Consider the following 25,816-nt stretch of genomic DNA (forward strand, 5'->3'; position numbering starts at 1 on the left):
CCTCCGTGGGGGTGTACCTTTGGGGTATATATTTTGTACCTGGCAAGTGGAGTCTCTCTCTGCTCCCTGATCATCACATGAGCCACTTCCCTCTGTCACACTCTTCCACCATGATGTTCTGCTTCACCTTGAGTCCTGAGGAATGGAGTCAGCTGCCTATGAACTGAGACCTCTAAAACTGTGAGCCCCCAAATAAACTTTTCCTCCCCTAAAATCGATCTTGTCAGGTCTTTAAGTCACAGCAGTGTAAAAGCTAACTAAAATAGCTGGAGTGTTGATGGAAGAGGAAGTGGGAACATAATAACATCAGGAAAGGAGAAACTCACCTCCTCCTGTCCTTAGATAACGGTGACTCTAAAAGGGTAAACAGTGGTGTCCTAGGCCTGAATGAGAATGTGTGAGGAACAGATGTCATTAACCCCAACCCCAAATTTCATCATACGAAGGTTACATATATTATTTGCATTTGAGTGCTTTATTATATTGGAATTGCAGTGATATTAACATTTGTACAAATGCACAAAATCTTGTCTCTTCTTGCTAGAAAGAGATGTAAAAATCTGACCTAGTCCAACAGTCTTAATGAACTCATTGTCCATTGGTAACAATAAATGTGTTCAGGATGCAACAAAAAGCTTAACATAAAATTAAACATATTAAATGCTGCAGCAAATATTTACACGTATGTACCCCCAAGTTTTTTCTCCTTCCAATAGGAAGGTGGTTGCTTTATAGATAGACAGACAAACACAAATGCTTTGCTGTTTACAACGACAAACAACCCCAAGTCCAGAACTTAAAGTGACAGCACCTTTTTTTTTTTTTTTTTTTTAGTGTGTGTGGGGGGGGACTTCCTCAGTCAACACTTACTTTACACAGTGCTAAACTTTTTTTTTTCTTTAAATTATAATTTTGGACAATATTTCTATTTCCATTGTCCTAGAACATTGTGTTTGAACGGAGCCTTTTTTTTTTTTTTTTTTTTTCTGGGTCTTTTCAGAAGATCTCCAACCTCATGTCCTCACCAGGGAGGACATTTCAAGCTTATATTTTTTTCCAAAACAATGGTGGTAGGCAGCTTCCTCTCTCTGGGAGGTGGATGGGGTTAGCAGAGGTTAGAAGGAGAGGAGGTGAGCAGGTCTTCTTGTCTACTGGCTGTCTGGTTGGGAAGGGTCCTTTCTCATAAGCCCACTGTCCTTGGGCACTGCTGATACCTTCCAGTGTGTCCTGCCGTGTAGGAGCACTGGCGTTCCAAAGGAGCCAACTAGAATCTAATAAGCTTGTTGTGCGGAAGATTTTAATGATGTATTTAAAGCTAATTTATTCAGGTCCCACATTTCTCAGTCCTGAGGCCAACTTAAATTATTTTTTTAAAAAATTCTATAAAGTTCTATCATATAAAGCTTAGTGTAAGAAAACCTTAAGTAGCTTAGGAAGAGCTTTCTAGATCCTGATGTCTAATGAGCTAGATATTGTAAGTTGGTTTAAATAGAGCAGTTGATAATTATTGATTCCTTTCTGATAATAAGCTTGGAAAGGTATCACAGTGCCACTTTCAGAATATTAATCTTTTAACAAATGCTGGCAATTTGGCTTTTCCCCCCCTCTACAGCTTGCACTTAAATAGGTTTTTCTTTTCTTCAAAAAATAGACAATTTATAAGGAAAAAAATATATAAACATTCTTTAAGTAATTTGGCTACAAGCATTACATCACCGAAAAACTCCACAAGAAATAGTAAAATATTTTGAATGGACATACACTTTTTTATTTTCACAACAATGACAAGATAGGTTTTTTTTTTTTGTTTTGTTTTGTTTTTAAAATTTCTTTGTGTGTTTATTTTGGTATTGGATCTTACTTGTAAGTTTATTGCTCCGGAGTTTTCTTATTCTTTCTTAGACTATAATTGTGAAATAGAGGTGCTGTCTCTAATCATGTTAACAAGGCAACACTGAATTTTTTCGAGACCTAGGAATGAAATCGATAGGGCCATTGCTATGTCGGCAGCCCCAGAAACTATGGCTAGGACAACAGTCAAACGTGCACCATGATGCACAAAAGAATAAGTCTCCTGGCTCATTCAGGACACTTTGGTTTGGAGGACGAGATAGAAAATTCTTAAGTAGCTTAGCTGCTGCCTCTCACATCTGTTGCATAATATAACATTTTTTTTTTAAAAAAAAACATGCTAAGAATAAAGGACAAAGACTATAAACCTATAGTGTACTGGCTCTTCTTGGCATTCTTGTAGCAGGCTTCACCTAGGCTGGTGTGAGAAACACGTCTTAGCTATGCTACTCACGAATGCTCACAAATGTACCTGGTGCAAATATTCTGTAAAGTATTTTAAATGACGCAGCTCAGAGCCTTAGAAGAAGGGTGGAGGAATCCTCAAGGGGGGAGCAAAGGCAAGTTTAAAGATAGGGAAGAGGTTAGAAAGAGAACAAGAGAAATGGAAAGGAATCAAAAAAGCTAAAGTGCAATTTTAAAATATAAATTATTTTAAAAGCAGAAAAGAGATTCTAAATTGCTCCTGTTCGCATAGGCACGGTTTTATTCAAATGTAAATGGGTTGTTTCCTTTCCCTTCTCAGATACACTGCACAATGGGGCTTGAATGGCTTAAAGCTGCTGCATCTTGTTTGGGAAGGGGTGGGAAGCTCTAAGGAGGCTGAGCAGTGCAAGGCCTTCTGGGAGATGGGGAGAGAATCAGAGATGAAGCTGTTTTTGCACTTTTACAAGAAAGCTGTTCCAGTTATAGTTACTGATTCCCTTTAGCAAAACTCTGCTTCCTAAATTAAAGAGCTTACTTTAAAAAATGAAAAGAAGAAATAAATGTTAAAAAGAAACGGTTCAGAATGTAGATTTAAAAATAACTCACAGAGCAATACAAATCCTCGAAATATCTATGCACAGAGATCTAAGCAAACGTTTCCACCAAATGATGGTGAACAGCCATTTGAAACCCTGAAAAATGAAAAAAACACACAACTAGGGTAGTTCATTATGGACTAATACTTTAAAAACAAGTAGGTCCTACAGAAGAATACTGTTCAAATGGAATGTTTAAAAATAACATTTATTAATAAATATCTTATAAAATTCTAAATTAATAGATTCCTGTTCAAATTTTGCTTTGGTCCTTGAATTCCACTGTATACACACATACATACATATACACTTTCTTAGATGGTTTTAATTAATCAGAAAGAAGCACATTCTATCCTAACTGGATGGCTAGTTTTATAGCAGTTACTGATGCTTAAAAGACCAAAGGCTGGTCTTTTACTGTAGCTGGTTTAGGACTTTAATGACAAACTCAACTAATCTACTAAAATTTGCTTAACTAACAGGCAACAACTACCTGAATATTGTCCGTTGACACCTCTCTCTGGGAACAGGCACTGCACTTTATTTCATTGACTAGATGAGCTACCAAAGGGCATTTGCTCTAAGTCACCCTACTTTTTATAACATATGCCTTGGCGGCACATAAGCCTCTTGTCTCCCTCAGGGTGTGCTGAGACGGTGAGGTGACCTGCATGCACCACGAGGGGAGGGTATGAGTGCAAAGGGAAAACATCAGACTTGACACCTGGCTTTGAAATTAATACATTCATCCATGGCTGGGACTTCTACTGTCCCTGTCCCAGCCATCTTAGATGGAGAAATGTGTCAAGAACAAACAATTCAGATGCAGAAACCTCCACTTAGGTGGGGATTCATCATCAAGTAGAAATGCTTTCAGGTGTACTAAGTTGTTAGCCCCAGCACATTAGGCAGGGGAGGCACTGTAGAAGTTTCCAGTAAGCTGGCAATGGCTTCCAAGGCAGATCCAGCCTATGAAGAAAGCCACACACAAATGAGAGGCAGCGCTGCAGGGACCTTTCCTCCCCAGGATGGCGCTCTGAAGGCCATTTTCACTGACTGGTAAAAATGTCTACATGGCTGGAGAGAGAACTGGCTTAAAAAATGTTTTCATAGATTGGCAAGATTTGTGATCTGGTGAAGGCTCTGCCTTTAGGTGAAGTCCTGACTATTGGTATGCCAAATGCTGGATGTGACCAGTGAATCTTTCTGTTTGGGATCTCAAGCACTGGCAGCTAGCTGGCATTTCCCATTTACTGTATTTCCATACTGTGAATGAACATACCTAAAGGCCCTGCATCTAACAAGAAGGCAGTTTACTCTAATTATACGTTGAGGCGGGTTTGCTAACGTGTGTGGTTGGTTTGCCTACTTAGCATAAAAAACAGACATAATTGAGCTATAAATAATGCACATCAGTCAAACTGTCGAGTTGCTGAATTAAGCAAACTCAGGCAAGTTCTTAACTGCAAAGGCTTTCAGTTTAACAACTAAATATTTCAATCAAGAGAAGTAACTAAATCATAATTTTAGTGACAGGTCACTCCCTGGGCATTGATATTACTAATGGATTTTTTAAAAATCCATTTCATTAAGTGCTATGCATCAGAAAAGAAAAGAAAGTTTTTGTTTACTTAAAGCAAAACAAAATGAAAATTTTTAAAAAATACCCCCCAAACCCCAATCATTCCAGTTCCTTCTTTTCCTTTTTCATGTGTGCTGGGGGGAGGAGGACATATAGATAGTATTAGGAAGGAATTCTAAAAAAAAAAAAAATATTTTTGATTTCAAAACAGCAATACAAATGTTAACTTCTTTTTAAAACTAAATCTTAAACATTTCTTAAGAAGCCAGTCAGGTTAAACCATTGTTACTGTTGGAAAAAAAAAAAACATAACTATGAATGCAGTATTTAAAATACTTGAAAATGATATGTTTCTCTAAAATATAACAGAAAATCCTTTTCATTTGCATTATTTTTATGCTTTTCTTTTTTTCATTTTTTTTTCTTTTTTCTTTTTGTATTTGTTCTGATTCTTAGACCATATATCCAAGTCCTAAGTTGTACTGAACCCTCAAAACCATCTTTCAAAAGCACTGCATACATGGAAAGATTGTTGATAAATATTGATTTAAAAAGTAAGTTATTAGATAAAACTGGAACTAGTTATAAAAATCATGCTTCATGGTCCTCATATTTTCTCCTTTTTTTTTTTCTTCTCCAAAATAGATTCTTAAACTATGGTGAGAGAAAAAAAAAGCCACATCCTTCCCTTTTCTGAATTCTTATAAAAGTGACACTTTTTGTAAAATACTGTTGGTTTTAAAACCCATACAGAAACACACACACACACACACACACACACACACACACACACACACACACGGAGGTCAAGCATTCAAATGGAGATGAAACACCAGCACCTGCCTAGACTGCTAGAGAGAAACACTAGCCCCTATTATTTGTGAAATGCAATATTAAACATGAGCACAGTAGAATGGCTTGTTCCAAGGAGGCACGACTGTGGTTTGGGTCCTATCTGTTTTTTTTTTTTTTAATTTTTTCTTTTTTTATTTTTATAATGGGCAAGTTCACGTAAGCTGTTGAACATATAAATCAGAATTATTCAGAAGGGTGGAGTGAGCAGCCTGTGCCACTTATATCCATGGGATTCCGTCAGCAGCCACAGAGCGCCGTGACTGTTCTGGGAGCTGAGAGCACCCCAGGGAAATACTGGGCTTGCTTTCTACAGGAGTGAGTCTGCTTTCACCCACCAGAACAGCAGAGCTAGTTCTATAGGCTTAAGAAAAAAAAATAATAATAATAAATCTTAGGCTATTAGCAGCTGATGATTGAACAATGTAATCTGTGTAGTGAATAGAGCCCTTCTGAATTATTATATAGTGCATGGATTTTCAACATTATAGACAGGTTGTATAAAACCAGTTGTAATTCTAGGGTGTGATGTTATAGCCCCGCAACATAATTTGGACTTTCACAATTGGGGCTTACAAATCTCCCTCTCCTACTGTCTCCACAGCTGGCATTCAACAGTGCTTCACCTATAACTAAACCACCTTTATTTGCTCTGATTATTAAAAACCTTAAATCAGGCACATTAAACATCTCCTGGTTACTATTTTGTAAAAAGTGAGAATTGAATGAACTCCAGCTGTGGGTTACAGGCAAATGAAGCAATGGCTAAGTCCATATTTTTGAGGTTTGCTTTTTCTTTTCTTTAAACATTAATTTTTTTCTTCACATGTAATGCTAAAGGGGAAAAACATAAAACAGAAGAAGGTTAAAATGAAGACAAGAGCCCAAGATAAAGTGTAAATAGAGAGGGAAATTGGGCATTTGAGCAAGTGGACCAAGAGAAGAGGAGAGGAGGGGAGGTGCTTGGTGGTTTTATTAGGACGTGGGTGGATCTTCTAATTTGTTTTCTGGTAAGACAGAAACAGTTGCAGAAAGGCTGTGTGTTTAATCTGGGATTCTGGTGATGTCACAGCGCAAGCTCAACATGAGTTATGACGTCATCAGATTTCCTACCCAGTTACCTTGATCAGTCTCACTTGACATCTAGGTATGCCTCATTTTGGCTAAAAGCTGTGTTTTAACAAGAGTCAATGTTTCAGACAAAGGGCTGGACTGATAAGAAGGAAACCATGGCTATATACAGAAGAGGTTCCGTTTATAAACAAGTAACTGGTACCAGAAAATTGGAGAAAAGCACCAAAGCGTTTCCCAAGCCGACAGATATTAATTGCATAACTCCCTTTTTTTTCTTATATAACTAAGTATAAAAGACAACATTTCCATAGTAACTATAAAAATGAAAGCCAGTCTTTGAAGGGCTGAGGAGTCTTCCAGCTCTGAGTTAATTCTAAAAATGCCCTTAGGAGAAAGGGTGCATGGTATGCTACAGCTCTTCTTGGAGGCAAGGTCTGACCCGTGCATTTTAAAGGATTGGATTCAGGTCTGTTCGGTGAGTAGTGAGCTGACTGAGGGTGGAGCTTCCCACCACCTCACTGACTGACGAGGAAGTAGTGATGGTGTTATGCTGGATGACCTGCTGCTGTGAGCAAGCTGGGACAGGACTTGCGGGAGGACTACTCTCCGGACCTAGGAAAAAACACATATGCACACACCAATATAGCTTTTTCTTGTGTGGACTTGCAAACTCCTCAGAATAAAAACAGGACCAGACATTGACTTGACATGGAAGGGTTGCGCACATTTCCTTCTGGAAGTTGAATTCAAAATTTCATTTTAATCTGGGGTCACAGAGCTATACCTCCCGGATTTATCATTACAAGCCAAGCCATGCTTCCTGTTTTGGCAAAACGATTTCACGTGTTTGAGTCTTGATGTGTGAACTTCCCCATCTTGGATTCTCAGATAAACAGCCATGTATCAAATGTGGAAAAATACTCACATGTGGAGGGAGAATCTGTGTTGCTCAATCTAAAAAATTATTTGAAAATAAATTGACCTTCAGCCACAGACCACTGGTCCTTCCCCCAACCCCTATTCAATTAGCATTTAACCTACTGACTTCTGGGTGTAGAAACTGGGATCAAGATCAGTTTATCTAATGGTAAACTGAAAATGGGTCACTAGCTTTTCAGCTCAGTGGGTCCCATGCAGTGTTTGCCAAGGCACTGGAAGCAGTTCACCAAATGCCTTTTTCCCAGTTTACAGATTTCTCAAGTAGACAGGCCACTGGTGAATGGCTTCCAGCAGGCTATTTCCTTACCAGCTACAAAATAGGAATTTGATAGTATTTTGCAATATAGAATGCCAGGGAAAGATTAGCCCAAATCACCAGGAGGTGGTGTGTATGATGTTGGATGGGGTCAGTAAAGAGGGATCCTCCTAGCAGAATAGGCATTCAAGAATTCCAGTATATATATGCCTGGGAGTACCACTACCCTTTCCTTTGCTCTTTCGGTAAAATTCAATACAAAATTTGTGGCAAAACACTGGATATCAAAAAAAGCAAGAGTCTGGGACTTACTTAAATATCCTTGTGATTCTTTCTGCATGGCTGTTATTGGGCAGTCTTTATGTGTTAATAATAACTGTTTCAGCTGGGCCACCTCATTTTTCAGCATAGATACTTCATTCTGGAAAGAGACAGATTATAGTCATGTTGAGAACACCACAGAGTATAACCCAAAGCCCTATGCCATCTCAACAATGAAACTAGCAACCTTTTCTATTATGTCTGAATGACAATAAGACCATTTTATTTAAAAGGGGTCCATCTGAAGGTTTGAAGCTTGCCTTCAATTTACTAAGGACTTAGTTAGACTTTAAATCAAGAGCTGAACTCTAGTCAAAGGCCAGACGTGGAAGGGTTGCACACATTTTAGGTGTGCTCCCGAGCCAGGTGATGCAGGTGAGAAACCCCACTGAACACTTTCTGTCTGATTCTAGAAAGATAACAACCCAGCCTAGCTCTGCCTTTGTAAGACAGAGATAGAAACACCACAATATCATATGAGTTATTGTGAGGGTTAAGGAAGGTGGCAGATGTAAAACACTTGGAACAATGCATAGTGCATGTTAAATATTCAATAAATTTCGTCATTATAACCTTCACAATTTCAGGGTTACATTCCATACAAGGACAAGGAGAAGCACATACAAGAAGTTCCATTGAGTTGTGACTGAGCAACCCAGCTTGTGGCCCACTTTGAAGGGAGCATTGAAGCCCGTGGTACAGTGTTGGCTATCTACTATCAGGAAAATGTCAGCCCAGGGAGACAAGAAGTAAAAACATTTGGGGCTGTGACTGGATTAATTTGATCAGTCTGTTAACTATTTTGGCTAATTTCAGTCTATAAATTCCTTTCTTCCACAATATCAAGATTGTAAGAGTTTTTATTTACTCAGATAAGTGCCTTAAATTTTTACTTTTATGTAGTAATCCACAAAGACTTGTTCATAGCTTTGTAGAACAGTGTACTGGGTACCCATTGTCTACAAATATGAATGTGGAATAGATGGTTGGCTGGAAGGTGCTTCCTCTTGATAAAAGTAAACTATAAACATCACACTATATAAAATAAGCTGTTTTAAAATTGTGATAAATAATACCCTCTCTCTGGCCAAGGCTGATTTGTGGCTGGCAGGCATTATATTTCACATGTAGGAAAATTTTAAAAAGCATGCACAGAAAAGGGTATTGAATGTTGCTGTCATTAAGTTGTATCTACACTTGCCATATGAACTTGGCTTTGCAGGCGTGTATTTTTCACATAGAGAAGTCAGGATGGGATTCTAAATGTTACTTAAAAATAACTAAAACTTGTTTCAAATAACATTTCCCATTTCCAAAGTCATTTAAAACACTGAGTACAACATTATAAGTAACTGCACACTGAGTAACATTAATAACAAGGTAATAAAAATCTCATCTACAAAAGCATTTCCCTTTCTCCTCTGAACTACAAAATAAAAATGCCTGTTTGAGAAATTAACCTTAATGATGAATAAGTCACTTAATTGCACAGGAAAATTGCTCTTAAACCTGAGAACATTCATGAAGGTAAACAGTACGTCCCACTTCCCAATGAGTAGATTGATAAGGGGTCCTGTCACAACCCAAACTGACCCTTGTCAACCCCTTTATTTATAGGATAATTTATGATAGCCTTAAACGCTAACTCTTTTCTCTCCAAAATCATGCCTAAATCCTTTTTTTTCCCAGTTCTCCTTCTGCATAAAATAACACGATCAAAGAAAGTCATTGTTAGACCATTATATAAAAGAAATCTCTGGTTAGAAACAAAACAAAACAAAACAAAAAACAAATAACCCACAAAACAGACAAGGAAACTCAGATTGTGTGTGTGTGTGTGTGTGGTGTGTGTGTGTGTGTGTGTGTGTGTGTGTATGCTTCAGGATGAAATGTCATATTATTTGCATTTTGACCACAAGAATAACATTTTTCTGAAATCACCATTCCTGGACATCTGCCCTCTGAGTAGAGGTTCTCAGCTTCAGATAATATAGGCAATTGTTTGAAAATGGAATTGAGTTTCAAATTTAGTGCATTCACACTTTTCTACTGTGATTTAGAAAACGATAAACAAGCCAATATGAAACCCAAACTGAGTTTTCTCGCTTTCTTGAACTTCAGGAAGAAAAACTAATCCTGCTTGGTGACCATCTTGCAGCAGGAGAGTTTAGGCTCCTTTTCTTCTGCCACCCTATTCTGGGCAGTTAGACCCTTTGAAGGTAGCACTTGCTCTCCAGGCATGAAGAGTTCATTGCTTCTTTAAATAAAACAATATGAATCCCTTTCTCTGGGTTTCTACACACACCAAACCATTTCACAATGAACCTTTAGCTTGTATAAAACTGTTTTACTATAGAACGGCAGCAAATTACAATTCTGAACATTATATATATACTCCTGGTCTGTTTCCTCTGAATAGCAAAACACTTTACCAACAAACCAATATGTTCTAAGTATAGAAACCAAGGCCCTGAGAATTTCAAAGGTCTATAAAAATGTAAAAATACAGAGAGTGTTGTAAAAACTGACCATCACTTAAAGATATAGAGTATGGACATATTTCTAATGTAACGTGCTAGTCATTGTAGTCATGTTATGATTGAAAAATAAATAACTAATATCTTCAGTAAAGAAGAAGAGTCAGCCTCTTGTTCAGATCATATACACACATAACTATGATACTGTAAATATTAAGTAAAGACCTAAAAGGCACAGAAATTTATGGTGCAGATCTATCAGAGAAAGGAACACTCAGCTGGTGGGTGGGCATAAAGGGTTAGTCCCAGGGTTCAATCCCCACTACTGAGAGAGAGACGGGGAGACAGAATGTATAATGGCTGTTGAGGCCTAAATGGCTACATCAACCAGGTACAAAACAAGACAATTGTACAAGTTCTCTAAGTTCCTCCCAGAAAGAGAGTTTCTTATTCCATGAGTGTTTTTGTGTTGCCTTCTATTGAAAAACTGATTCTGTAATGAAGAACCCAATCTTTACTTGTATTCATTAATTCACTACCATTAATATTCTCAAATATATTTATTAATCTTTCAGGTCTTGGATTTCATAAGGAATCCAGCTTCAGCATCTCATGTGCTCCCTGCCTTCATCAGGGCAGATTCTAAAGCAATATATATATAGTTTCATTTTACAGCAAAGTTTTGTATGTCCATACGTGTGTCCACGTTGTGAGAGACCATGGCACCTTCAGCAGTTTCCAGAAGGGCACTTTGGCTAATTAAGGAAGGTCAAGAATCACTGTCCTAGAAAAGGAGAATGGGTTGTGTACTCTGTACATGCAGAATTATTTTAAAGATTCCATATTGAAAGACGGATTGATGTAGGAAATGCAGAATTACTAGACTATATTTTAAGAAAAATCCTTTCAAGGCAACATAAGTAGAATCACCTTGAATTCATTTTGGAAGGGAAAAACCAGATAGCAAATGTTTCAAAGTGCATGAAAGAAATCAAATGTGGCCTCCAAGTCCAATAGGGAAATAAAAGCCAGGACTTCTGGAGGCATTTTCTTACTCTGAATGACCTTACTTTATGAATCAAGGAAAATCGCCAGTTGTAAAATTCCCCTCTATAGGTTATAGTAAGAGTTCTAGGTCTCAGTAGAAACATACTTTGCAAAAGCAAAGTATAAATAATAAGTATTGATTCTTTTGTGGTAATCAATCTTCATTTTTTAAAAAAATTTTTATAAACTAATTTGAGTTTGCTACTCTAAAGCAGTAAGCCATTTAAATAGAGACTATAGGAGGAAAAATCCAGTTGGACTGATCTATTTTTAAATCCATAAGTTTTTCAATACTATGATAACATTCTTTAAACAAGTAATCCAAGGAGTCCCTAAAAGCTACAGTTACAGTTTCTTTGTTTGGGGAATGTCATTTTGATATGTGATAAATCCAGAATGTTTTTTTTTGGTGTGAGCAGTAGTTCATGCCAAAAAAATAATTATCAAAATGGGCCCTACGATGTACCCACCGCCCCCTCTTGTTTTTAGATTAGTGGAGACCAGGTTTGGTTCACTCTGCAACAAAGGGCTTTCAATTTGTCAAGCAACAGTTCCCATCTGGCCTATTCTCTTGCCAAGTCCCAGACCTGGGCTTGTGTGTCTAAAATTTCAGCGGCAACTTAGACCATGTGTCTTTGCACTAAAAAGGAAAAGCAATTACTTCCATGCACCCATGGAAGTGCAGATGATTTCCATATCCTCTACTGAACTCAAATGGTCTACTGAGCACCACATCAGTGGTGATTTTTAGCCACTCTGTATCACAAAGAAGGATGTGAATTCCTTTAATTTAAGATCTTTTTAGAATGAAAGATAGAAAAGCAGCGGGTTAAGTTCACAGAAATCTTGCTGGACTCCTTCTGCTCCTTACTGGTTGGGTGATAGCTGGGAATTCTCCTTATCTCTCTGAAACTCAGTTTCTCCCTATATAAAATGTCAGTTTGGGTGGTTTCTAATTTTCCCTTAATTCCTTACACCTGTGCTGACCTCTTGGTCAGATTTGTTGTGCGACTAGGAAATGAAGTCTGGGGTTTTGATTTTTGTTTTCTTAGGTCTGGTTTTTCCAATCTGAAATGCTGCAGCCTAACTAGAAGGTTCTATGCTGGAAAACAACTCCACCGTGGCAGCTGGCCATCCAGACCTTGGGTATTCCGTTTGGCTGGTGTTTGTTTGCTTAGCACCTTTCATTTCTGTTTACTTAAAATTTGGCTTACTGAACCAGCCTCAAGAGAGACACCTTTTTTGTGTTGACAAAGGTCCAGTGAGAGGGAAAGGGTCACTCAAAGGTAGCAGAATCTCTGCAGCGTCCTCTCCAGCATCACAGGGCAAGATGCAGAAGCCGCAACGTCACAGAAAACACTGGACGCTTGTGGCTTCTGTCCTTCTGAAGCAGAGCAGTGGTTGGAAAATATCAACAACTCAGTCTTTTAAGAGGTTTTTCCTTCTTTGCACTCTGCATTAATAACCAAAGGATATTAGTTTCTGTTACATGAACTCAATAGATTTTTCCCTCCTGGTTTTCAGGAGCTAGATTTCTTAAAATCTCTTTTTTCCCTAGCCATTTTGCTCTAAAGAAATTACAAAAAAGAAATCAGTGGTCTAGTAAAGGGTAAGTTTACCTTGAGTATTTTGTGAAAGCAGTCATAAATATGTATATGTTAAGTCATGAACTCATCTGACCTCAAACTCAACTAGCATCATTGCTTTCCTGGCTCTCTGCTAGGACCTGGAGGAACTCAGCAAGGATTCATTTTACTTACCACTGACTTAAAGACTGCTTGTATCTGATAAGTGCCAGCTGGAAAGCCAGTGGTTTTTAACCAAGGCTGATTTTGCACCACTACCATGATCCCAGTTCTAACCACAGGGCATTTGGCAAGGTCTGGAGACTTTTTGGTTATCACTTTTGGGAGGGGGGGATATGCTCCTTTGCTCCTGACACCTAGTGGGCAAAGGCCAAAGATGCTGCTCAGTAGCCTACAATACATAGATCACAACAAAGGAAGATGGGGCCTAAAAGCCAACAGTGCCAAGATTAAGAAAACTTGCATGTTTTCACCATCCATCCGCAGCCCTAAGGACTGGGAGCAAATTCCTGGATCCCCCCTTTAGTCATTGCAGAACCACTGTGCAATATTTTTTAGTTCTACACAGACCAGAGCTTTTACTAACATGTATGTGCAAATCAAATCATTTAAAAATGATTTAGTCTTATCCTTACCAATAATATCTGTGAAATTTCAGGTTTCAGGTTCTAATTACATTTTTTCAATAAATATCAAGATTTATATTGTGACTATTAATATTAAAACCCTATCTGTGTTCTACCTCAAAGCTTCTTAAAGATTACTGTGCCTGCCAGATTCTAGGAGTGGCTTTAAAGGTACTTAGGTCCAGCCATTCCTCAGTGGATTGACACCCTGAAATCACATCCATGCCAAGGGTGGCCAATTCATGGCCACTCCAGAGATGGAGAATTCATCCATTGGTTCAATAAACACTTCTTAAGTGTAGACACTCTACTAGACACAGGGGAAAGAAATGGGGCAGGGGTAAAAAGACATAGTCCCAACCTTTATGTAGCATACAAACTGGGGTGTGGGGCAATTGGTGTGTTATTTTCTTCCCCATATCTTGTCATGTTTCCCAGTTTCTTGCTTATGTCCATCTCAAAAAGAATAATACATTTGGGAGAGGAGGAGTCAACATCTATAAGTTATGAAATTTCATCCATGTATAACCAAAACTTTCCTCATCTACTTTCCCTTTGTACACTGAATGCCCTAAGGGTATTTCCATTCAGTGAAATTGAAACTGCAAAGGCTTCTGGGCCACCGTGGTGGTGCACACCTGTAATCCCAGTGGCTCTGGAAGCTGAGGCAGGAGGATCCTGAGTTCAGAGCCAGCCTCAGCAACGTAGTGAGGCCCTAAGCAACTCAGTGAGATGCTGTTTCAAATATTTTAAAAAGGGCTGGGGATGTAGCTCAGTAGTTAAGCTGCCCTGGGTTCAATCCCCAGAACCAAAAAAGAAAAGCCAAAACTTTGGGGATTTGGCACATGAACTGCTTCTTCCTAAGGATGCACAAAGGACCAGAAGTTGGGGGTGGGGAGGAAATGAAGGTGATCTATGAACTATTAAGGTGCTATTGGCCATCCTCTCAGTTCCTGGAGGTTATAATCTCAACTCTGACTGCTATCTCTATTTGTCACATGTCAATTGATTTTGTGGGTGAGCATGTTCTTCTTTTTATGTCAGAACAAAGGCTCTGAAGTGCACTATGCTCTGGGTACTAGAGTTTCCTCGGGTACTAGAGTTTCCTCGGCTTCTTTTCAAACACTCCAGAAATGGCCTTATTATAAAATGTCCCCAGTTAAGCCATTCATGAAAAGCAAAATTCATGCATGTTTCAAATCTTACTGAGTTTGAAAACAAGATGGAAATTTGCCTTTTCTTTCAGAGCCAAATAACAACCATAAACCTTCCTTTCTTCCACTCAACAAAAAATATAGGTCATAGGGCATAAGCCAAAGGGATCCTCTCAACCTGCCGAAGTTGAACAGCTACCTTTCAGTTCAAGACTTGTTCTGGGCCAGGTACTGTGTCAACTGCTCCATAGACATTAGTTCATTTATTTCTTCTAAACACTCTCTAAAGGTACCATTCCCATCTCATACATGAGGAAACTGAGTCAGGGAGGCTAAACTCAGCAAGCACTGCTGAGCCAGGGTTTGAACCACTGTCTGATCAAAGCCTGAGCTCTCAGCCCTACGACTTAGCTGGGTGGGTCCTCCCTTTTCAGAGCTTTGTAGGTGGAGTGACTGAAAACTGAATGGACTATTTTGTTTGTCTCAGAATTAATAAAGCTGGATGAGTAGGCTTGAGCCTCCTCTGAGGGCAAAGTGTGTGGTAGGACTCTGTAAGTCAACAGGAGCCTGGGAGGCAGGAAATACCAACTGTGCACAGGGCCTTGGAGAACTGGGGAAAGAGACAGTGGCCTTGCACCTGAAGCTGCATGTTTGTCTGGGTGAGTTCTTCTGCTTTCTTTTCCAGTGACATCACCCAGACCTTCCTCTTCTGTCTGCAGCGGGTGGCAGCGGCCCTGTTCCGTTCCAGAAATTTCCGCCGCCTTTCGTCGGGATCTTCATCCACCACCCTTCGCCGGCGTCCCCCTGTGGGCTGGGGTGGCTGTATGGTCTGGGTTGGCTGCATCTGTTGCGAGGCTGGTGAAACCTGTGGGCACAGAGAGGGAGGAGGCCATGGTAACCAGGAGGGACAAGGGAAGAAACCCGAGCTTACTTTATAATGCAGAGCACAGGAAGCCAGTTGCTTTAGTAAGCACATTGAACTTGTTTTCTATGAATGAAATAAACAATGAAATCACACTCGCCAAAGAAAAGAAAAAGCATCACTGAGCTTTAATCTGATGTTTTACCCAGAGACAGGAATGACTTAGGAAAAGATGGGTAGATTTTTCCCTGACAGGCATTTGGCCAAATCATGATAGATGAAACATTTTTTTTTTCCTCCTTCAGGTGTAAGAAATGTTTTTATTTAAGGTACTTTCCAAAGAACTTTCAAGTAGCCAATGGATGGCTATACGGTGAAAACAGAGGGGTCCAGGTTGCCACATCACTGACGACTGTTATCTGCAGAAAACCTCTGGCAGGTTCTTTTCATTCAAGGGGTGTTACAACCGCCTCCCTAGACAAATTCTGGGACTTTGTCACCACTGTGACTCTTATGGAAAGAACCCTGTGAAACAGGAAGATGGCTGGAATTCTAGTTTCACTATTTCACAGTTCTTCATGCCCAGGACTAGCTGGACCTGCAGGCTCTAGATGGGTCTGCTGATCCTCAGAGTTCTGAGCAAGGTGGAGGAGAAGTCTGAGAGCTTCCCAGGTGATTGGGAGGCCTGACCTTTGATGCTGAGGCTGCCTTGATTCCGCTGCATGTGTAGGACACAGAGGGACAGCGGACATGACCACATACCTGCGTCATAAGGAAGTCCTAGGAGTGGCAGAACACTTTATTAAAAAGTTTTACTATGCTTATAGACTTCTTGTAATGTCTGCATGGGACTCAGTGACATCTAAGGCTTTGGAGACCCCCACCCATGTAGCTTTATTTCTCTCCATAAGGCAGACGTGCAGCACCTTATGAAATTTCTACAGCTGATTCTTTATATGTCTGGACACTTAATGCTTTCCCTAATTCACTTTGCTCCTTCCTCCTTCTTCATTCTCAATAAAGGGTGGTTTCCCCCCACCTCTCCTATTTCTCAGTCAATTAGGTTTATGGCTATAATACCTATAAAGTTGTTTCACAAGAGACATTTAACCTGCAGAAATAACAGGCAAAAGAGTTTTAAAAATGAAGCCAAACAACCTTTTCGACCACATTCCAACCCTCTGATTGAAATCAATCAGGATGACTGTAATTGTACTAATGATGGCTACGGGTTGACATCAGCTGACTGATGGTGATAGATTTCAGTCCTAACCTCTATCAAACCTTCTATGACTAACTATAAAAGAATCAGGCTCAGGAGTGAGGTCGGACTGCATCTCAGTAATTTTATCTAAAGCAAAGACATTTTCTAAAATTCTTTATTGGCGACGCCTTTCCTCCTGATCACAGAGGAATAGCAAAATAAATTGTCTAAGGTCTTACTCATCAGAGTTGCTGATGATGACATAATCCTTGTTATTGGCAAAGATGTAGCACTGGTCATTTCAGAGGCTAACTCCTGAGCTCACTCCTGACACGCCAAGCAGTAGGAGGGAAAGTGCTCTGTGATGGTTTTTGCCTTTACTGTTTCTTTTGTGAATAATTAGCGATCTCTTATTGCCAGTCTCAGGCAAGACTAGGCAAAACTGATTTTTTCCATCTCTATTGCAGGGACCTGTCTTTCAAAACCAGGTCCTCCCCTATTTCAATCAACCTGCAACTGGTTATGCTTTTCCTGTGCCTTTGCCCAAATGTGGTAAGCCAGATGGGGTGGTTTTGGGTGTAGTGCAGATTCTGGGTTTAAGGGAGGTGCGAAGTTGGTTAAGAGAAATTTCTAGTGTCCGTGAAGTGACACCTGGACCTACAATATGATTATTTTTGCATGATAATCATAAGAAACAGGAAAAATTGCGAATGCAACCCTACAATCAGAAATTGTGTTCCTGGTAATTATCATTTTATGTTAAAGTGGAATTTTCTTGGCAATGATATTCTGCCAGTTTGGATCAAACAATGAATTGTGATTTTTGAAAAAGCAGGATTTATTCCAAGACATCTCATAGTCTCAGAGTTAGAAGGACTTTTATAAATGTCTATCCCTGCTATACAGATAATTATACTATTAAGCAATATGACAAGATCTCTGTGATCAGCCAAGTTGATAAAATTTGAAGACTGGTATTGTAGAATACAGTCTAAATTATCATTCAAATTTTAGCAAGACCAAACCAGGATTCTTTTTTCTTTTTTTTTTTTTAAGTATGGGATAAAAAAGAAACTGTTGGTACAGCTAATTATAATAGCAATTAACTAATTGCATATCCAATTGGCCACTTAATGACTTGAAACAGAGGGCAATTGGCTAATTGGTACTTAGCTAATGAATGACTTTTATATGTAAGGAGCTATTAAACTTGCTGGTGAATAACTTTCTCAAGAAGGCAACCAAACCTTGATGTTTTTCTTTTCCTTAAAAATTCGGTACATAATGAGACTCAATTTGTCTAGCTTTGATCTGAGAGTTTCCTTTCTCTCTTTTAAATTCATGTCCCAGTGCAACATTTTACTAAAAATGTGACTAAAAAGGTGGTCCAGGTAGTATTTTATTGCTCAACTTCTTCTAAATTGTTTTGGTTTGGAATTTATCATTGCTAACACATTTTGAAAACTTCTACAGAGATTTAATACTCACAAGAGCCTATGAATGTAGTCTATGATTACCCCACTTTGTAAAAAGCAAGATTTAAGGAGGTTCATTGTTCTTTGTCCACAGTCACACAACAAGTAAATTAGAAAGAGAACTGTTCTGCCACTCTAAAGCTCTTGTCTTTAGAGAAGGAAGATGGAGGAGACAGTGAATAAGCGCTACTGGCGGTCCCAAGCGTCCGACAGGGTTCTGACACAGCTGGTTGGGACCTGGCAGTGTAGGATGGGTGGAGGGGACTGATGAAGCTCATTCTACTGGAGGATCCAAAGTGTCTGGGGCCAGCCATGTTCTTGGATGTGCCCTCCATCTGCTTACTAAAACCCCCTCCCATATAGGGACTGGCCTCTCTCCTTGGTCTGGGTGACATAACGTCTGCCTGGTCCCCCAACTCTCTTTCAGTTTAGTCTAAATGCTGGCTTTCTTTTTAGCCACTCCTGGTGACTCTCCACCCTTGGGATTTGGCCTTTCTCTTGGTCTGATCATCTATGAGCTTGGCTCGCTCGCTCTCTGCTTCCTCCAACGCATTTCACATTTGGTGGGATGAGTCACCTCTCTTCAGCATTTACACAGTACCTTATGCCCTAGCATCCATTACGGAGCTTATTTGTCTGCATGAATTGTTACTCTTTAGATTTTAACATTCACTGCCACTCAGGAATATTGCCCTTTGTATTTAACTTCCATTTCACAGGTGATAAATTTGAGTCCCTAGGATGTTTTAAACTATAACAGATAGACCAGGGTTAGCATTAACTTCATTTTTCTCATTTTTTTTACTCATCTTTCATCATTAGTTTAAATTCCTCTTAATCCTCCCATTATCTTACTGTTTTTAAGAGCAGCTTTGAAATATGCTGCAAAATACATTTTGGAGAACTTCAAATTTATGGTCCTCCCTCCCAACAAAATGGGCTTGAAATTTACTATAATATTTAGAGAAATTATGATCTGATAGTGTCTTATGGGTAATTGTTGTCTCAGGAAATGAACACAGCTTCCCAGAAGGTCCTATGGAACACCCAGGCCTGTCAAGCAAGGCTGCTTCAGGGTCCCCCCCCCCACTCCCACCCCGTGCACACATGGTTAGAGCTTGCACCCTTATCAAGAAGAGCTAGAAGAGGAAACTGGTCATGGAGAGGGTCTACCTGTGCTTGGCTGCCGGTGTGCAGGGGCGGGTGCGGCGAGGTCTGGTGATGTGCTGGGTGTGCATGAAGGTGGGAGTGCGAGTGGTGGTGTGGGTGGTTCTGCTGGTGATGGGGCTGAGGGTGAGCGTGGTGTGCTGGGTGTTGGTGCTGGTGCGGGTAGGGGTGGTGGGCTGGCAGCGTCTGGTGCTGATGCGGGTGTGAGTGCATGTGGTGGTGTGGCGTCTGGTCCTGCCGGGAGCCCATCATTTCCATCATGTGTCCCATGGTGTTCATATTCCCGTTGGACATGGCAGCAGGGTGGTGAGTCAATGCAGCCTTCAGCCTCTGCAACAGAACAAACAGAGAAAGGACAACTGAGGTCACTCGTGGACACAATGGGAATTTTGAAGCAAATTGACTCATGGGTTCAGTTTGATAATATTTCAAAGTACTATTGTCTATATTGCTACTCGTAGCAGGATAGCTTCGGTATTAACACATACTCACATATTGTGGGAGGTAGGAGGAGTAATGTAAGCCATAGCTGTTAAAGATTCAGGTATTCCACTAAAAGTTATTTTCTACTCTGTAATCATTCACTATATTCTATTGATAGTCAAATGCAAGTGCAAACCAAATAGTACCATTCAATATGATAATGCCACTGAACAGGGGGCTCCCATCTGATAAGTTGCTACATTTTGTAAGAATCAGAAGAATTAAAGATTCTACCTCTCAAAAGATTTCTCAGATGCATGGAAGAAATGTTTCAAATTTTCAAATGCAGGAAGACTGCTGTTGTTAGAGTTCAAGTTAGCAGTAGTGATCCATAAGCTTTGGAGGCAGTATGCAAGTCCTCTTCAGTTGTTACCAAGTCCTCTCATGGTCCCTTCTGATAATCTAACTTTTCTCACATGGTTACTCTCTTCCAACTATTTTTTTTGGGTGGAGGGGTGAGTACCAGGGATCGAACTCATGGGCATTGGACCACTGAGCCACATCCCCAGCCCTATTTTGTATTTTATTTAGACACAGGGTCTCACTGATTTGCTTAGCACCTCACTTTTGCTGAGGCTGGTTTTGAACTCGTGATCCTGCTGCTTCAGCTTCTGGGATTGTAAGCATGTGCCACTGCACCTAGCTACTTTCTTCCAACTTTGACAAGGAAGTGAGGAAAGTAGAATGATCTGGAGTATTGCCTTGGTATATTTCTAGCACAAAAGCATTGCTCTTTAACTCTTTAACCAGCAAACAGCATACAAAAAACTTCTACTTGAACTTAAAGCAAGAGTGAGCCAACTTTTTCTATAAAGAGCCATACAGTACATCTTTTCAACATCATGGGCCTGACAGTCTTTGTACAACTCCTTGTGCAACCATAGGCATTATGTAAATGAATGAGCATGGTGTTTATTTTCCCAAACACCAATATTTAGGGACAATTGAATTTCATATAATTTTCACATCATAAAATCTCTACTTTTGTTTTTGCCTCCTTAAATAATTTAAAATGTCAAAACCATTCTTATCTCTTAGTTGTACAAAATCAGATGGTCGGTCATAATTTGCTAAATCCCTTCCAAAGAACCAGTTGGTTATCAATATATCCCAGCTTCTTAAAAATTGTTTTTCTTCTACGTAGGCAGTTATCATCCTCATCCCAAGGGGCACAATGAGCCAAGTACTGTGGAAGACAGTTACTCCTTGGAAATGTATCCTATCCAGAGATGAGAGTCTAACTGGCAAGTGCACGGTGGCTTCATCAAGTATTTACTAGGGGTTCAAGTTCTCTCCAGATTTGGACTCTTATCTGCCTGATGGCAGTGGTGTGTAATCAGTGAAAGAAGAGAGAGTTGCATTTAAATGATGATCAAAGTCACCTTATCTAGTTCTGTACAACATTCATGATTCTTAACCATCAAACTATTAGAAAATACTAATTCAATTAATCGAAATCTTTAGACATAAAAAAACACTCCATTAGGTTTTTTTTTTTTTTTTTTTAAGGAGGGCAGGGTCGCATACTCAGTGATGCAGATAGTTGCTGAAAACATTTCCTACAACCTGATCTACTAGCCACCCAATCCACCTGCCTCCTCTAATGAAAAGGTGTTCATGCGACGGCATGGTAATACCCACGTGCGTAAAGATGATCCTGAGGAAGCTTGCTTCCTGAATGCCTGGGAAAGACAGACAGTGGCATTGTGTTGACCACTAAAAAGGAAAGTCAACTATGCTCCTCCTTTCAAGGTTTAGAAATGATTTCATTGTTTTTATAAAAATGCTCATTATAAAAAATTTAAGCAATGCTTTAGAGTGCAATGACATCAGCCCCACAGGAGCCAAATGTGTTGTTTATGCTGGTGGGTGAACAACATTCCAGACAATTCTATATGCATAGGTAGAGATGGACAAACAAGTAGGATCATTTTACAATAGGGGAATCATGATAAAATTTTAAAAACCCCTGACAACAGCAAGGCAAATGAATGCCGTTGAATTACTCTATATATTTCTTTAACCTGAGAAAGTTTCTGAATGATATTTCCCAATTTAAGGGTGAAAAAAAAAAAGCATGAAAAAATTATGTCGAAACCATGATTTCTTTTTAAAATTTATTTAGTAGATAGTATTCTTGAACTTTCTAAGCTATGTTTTTATAATTTCATTACTATTAAAGTATATAATTGCATAGTAAAAGAAAGAAAATCAACTACTGCCTAGCCTTCTTCTCCTAAGCCCCCGTCTCATTCCTTACATGTAACTTTTGCATTTGTACTCTTCTGAAGTGGTATATTTCTAGCACAATACATGTACCTTCAGAAATTTGTTTGGCATTTAGAAGGATATGTTCATGCAAACCCCTTTTCTAATAGGTAGCTTTGTAATCTGCTTTTTGTCACTTTACCACTATATCTTTAACATCTTTTTATATCAGTGAAAAAAACTGACAATAATAACTATCATTAATTTAGCACTCAATATGTGCTGGACCTTATTCCATGTATTATAAATATTAAATCCCTAAGCCCCTGCAAGGCTAAAAAGAGAGGGGAGAGGCAAGGCCACATTCCCAAACTCAGCCGCTGGGAAGAAGGGAGGTGCTCTACATCAGAAGCCTTTCTCTGTACCAGAAAGAAGGTGTGGGAAGGGATGCTATTCACCCTTTGCCAGAAACAGGAATAAATTGTGTTAAGCCACCTCTCCATCATCAAAAGGAAAGGCAGAAAAAGATGAGAAGGAGTTAGAAAAGGTGTCAAGATGAGAGGTCATGCTGTGAGGTCCAGCGGTAGCCATGTGTGTCTGTTAGCAGACAACTGGAGCCCCAGGCACGCACACTCTCTGGAGCTTGGTGGAGGGGAGGGTGGATAGAGAGAATTTCCAGAAAGCCCACTTGCAGCACAGAGCCATGCAGGACTCAGCATCTTCACCTCTCTTGTGCATTGCAAGGAATTGACACCCCCACCCCCATTTCAAAACACAGATAAGGAGGGCTAAGTCTGCACCTCCCTTCTCCCTCCTCCACTTCCTACACCTTGGGGAGTTAGAAATGTCTTTGTATTGTTCAGGGGATGAGGATCAAAGCTTCCATGTGTAAATCAATCAGTGTAAATCAATTCCTGATAGTATATGGTCCCAGTAGAATCATATTTCTTTCTTTTTTTTTTTTTTAAAAAAAATTAGTTTGTAGGGCTGGGGATGTGGCTCACTGGTAGAGTGTTGTGTAGCATGCATGAGGCCCTGGCTTCAATCCTCACTACCAAAAAAAAAAAAAAAGAAGAAAAGAAAAAAAGCTTGCGTTTGTGTTTAGTTATATGGTTTTTAGTATGATTATTCTATTAATATCCATCAATCATCCCAGATCATAAGTTTCAGGAGAACAGGAACCAGGTTGGATTTTGCTCAGTGTTAATTTCCCAGCTTTAGCACAGAGCCTGGTACATATTAGACATGGAATTAATATCTTTGGAAGGAATGGATGAGTGGAAATGTGAAGGAATGAATGAAACCTTCTGAGGCTTATAATGAGGGGTGCAGCATTTTTTGTCCTGGGTCACTGCAAGTGGTATTTGTACTGGAACGTGATTTTATTGATCAGTCAGGTTAGGACAATCAATTGCAGGAGGCCTGTGGGCAGATAGGCTATAAAAGCACTGTCAAAAGATCTCCACACCCAGCCTGCCCTCTAGAAAACAATAACAGAGAAAAAGAAAAAGAAAACACAAATAATAAATAAGAGGAATGAATGCACACTAACTTCCTCTTGATATATTTTCCCTAAAATGAGGCATGGAAAATGAAAAAGCTCTTTGGGAATGGGGAATCATCGTGTTGTCTTTTCAATGCTACAAACAACTTTTCCCCCTTTAATTAGGAGCAAATGGAGCCTGACAAATAAATACTATGCACCAGATCTTCATCTCTCAAATAATTAGCTTGTACTGTTAAGGGAAATTACTTGATTGCCTCAAGTCTGTTCTTGCATGTTCTATGCCAAGACAATAACACTAGCAATGCTAATAACATTCCATTTAACTATTTATTCACCCTACAAATATTTACTGGGTCTTGACTATGTGCCAGGCACCTCACTAGGCACACTGTTACCTGCCCACTGTCTGAAGCAAAACAAACGGAAGATACATAAAAACAAAGCTTTTTTGAAAGCACTGGTGAGGAAAAATACACTCTGACCTATGGAAATGAAGGCTGAGAGTCTCCCTCAAAAAGCCTCAGGCCTCTGGGTTGAGTTTACCCTCTAAACATCAGCTGCCATCATATTTGAAGGAAAGCAGTGAAGATAAATGATTATCAAGCTGCTCTGCATGTGCCACATTTAATATTCTCCATATCATTTCAAGACAGTCTGAGACACTTCTCAAAGTCCTAAGGAGCCTGCTGCTTCCCTATATACTTGTGCCAATAAGAGTAACCGCACTGTAAATCATTAAAATATACCAAATATAGATATTTGTACCCCACTCTCTGAGCAATGATAAATGACCAGTAAATGAGTCCAAGCTGTATTTTGCAGAATGATTTTTTTCTTTTTGAAGCTGAACTGTGTCTTGTTTTAAATAACATTCTGCCTAATGCCAAGAAAAGGCAAGGGAGAGAGAAGGAAATTAATGAGCAAATAAACATATTTTTCAGCTCTGAAAATAAGGGCTATGACTGAGAAAGTCCCACAGCATAGAAAGCAAGAAGAAGAAGAAAAAAAGATTCCGTTGACTTTCTATCCTTTTTTTTTTTTTTACCACATTCATTTACTTGAAAGAGTGAATTGGGAGAGACTCACAGAGCGTGACACACAGCTGGATCCAGTCAATAGGGGTCATTTTCACTTGCTCTGTGTATTTTACCAGCTTGTTGTTCACTGTTCCTGATGGGAGGGTGGTCTGCTGCCCTGGATCTAAGTCTTGGTAAGAAGCCAGCTGTCCACATCATCTCAACCCGGTGTGGCCATAATGGCCGGGACCCAGCCACTCTTTCACTTCCCACATAGCTTGGTGTGCGTCCCAGCAGGTCTTGTGTGGCCCAGGTACAACACGCACCCTCATTACCGCCACAACCATGCCTGCGTTCCTGCAGGAGTATGCACCCGCCCACACCCACCCCAGGCAATTTCTGTCTCATTAACAGCTTGCTCATGCCAACTAGGAACATTTGTGGGACTTTAAAACTTTTCTTCTCCATCTTCAGTGAGGCAGATTGCTTGGACTTTATTGACTCTGAAAGCCAAGCCGAATTATTAAACATTATTTGAAAGTTAGTTGAGTGTGTGTGTGTGGGGGGGGGTGGAGCATTCTTTCTAAAAAAAGTTTTAATTATAAGTGGCTGTTGTGGTTTGTTCCAGAAAGGAATATGATATCAAAATATAGTGTTTCTGGATTGACCACACATAACAAGCTGTCTACATACAAATATGACAAAATCTGTATTTCCTTTCTAAGGCAAAACAGTTACTATGGGTATCCTCTCTATTGGTTTAAAATGTGTGGTGTGTGTGTGTGTGTGTGTGTGTGTGTGTGTGTGTGTGTGTATGTGTGTGTGTATGTGTGTTTTCTCATTCCCTCAACACCCCAAACGTAGCAGGTCACAGAAGTGGTCAACACAGGCTTTTGAGTGGCCAGAAGGTTAATGGTATGAGACTATAAATTTTCACTGGCTGTGTCTTTTAATACTAATGATTAGTGACTTTGTTTTAACTATCAAGGATTTCTGAAATTAAGTCTCCAAGTTAGCAAAACAGCAGCAATAACAACAACCCCCAAACTGATATTTATCCACTGAATTTAATGATTATAAATGATTATAAATGCTCTGAACTTGAGG

At 39.6% G+C, this 25,816-nt stretch overlaps 1 protein-coding gene across 3 annotated transcripts in view; it reads right to left on the reverse strand.

The window, feature by feature from the left end:
• Positions 1-456: 456 nt before the first annotated feature.
• Creb5 (cAMP responsive element binding protein 5) overlaps positions 457-25,816 on the reverse strand; it is a 403,168-nt gene continuing 377,808 nt past the window's right edge. For 2 of the 3 annotated variants that reach the window (XM_078039920.1, XM_005319150.3), the window contains 4 exons: positions 19,502-19,825; positions 15,425-15,652; positions 7,889-7,997; positions 457-6,993 (listed from right to left, as the gene is read on the reverse strand). In XM_078039920.1, coding sequence (XP_077896046.1) covers positions 6,830-6,993; positions 7,889-7,997; positions 15,425-15,652; positions 19,502-19,825 — 825 coding nt within the window. In that variant the 3' untranslated portion in view covers positions 457-6,829. The other variant, XM_078039921.1, reaches the window with a different exon arrangement.

Source organism: Ictidomys tridecemlineatus, chromosome 2, assembly GCF_052094955.1.
Source record: "Ictidomys tridecemlineatus isolate mIctTri1 chromosome 2, mIctTri1.hap1, whole genome shotgun sequence".
NCBI lineage: Eukaryota > Metazoa > Chordata > Mammalia > Rodentia > Sciuridae > Ictidomys > Ictidomys tridecemlineatus.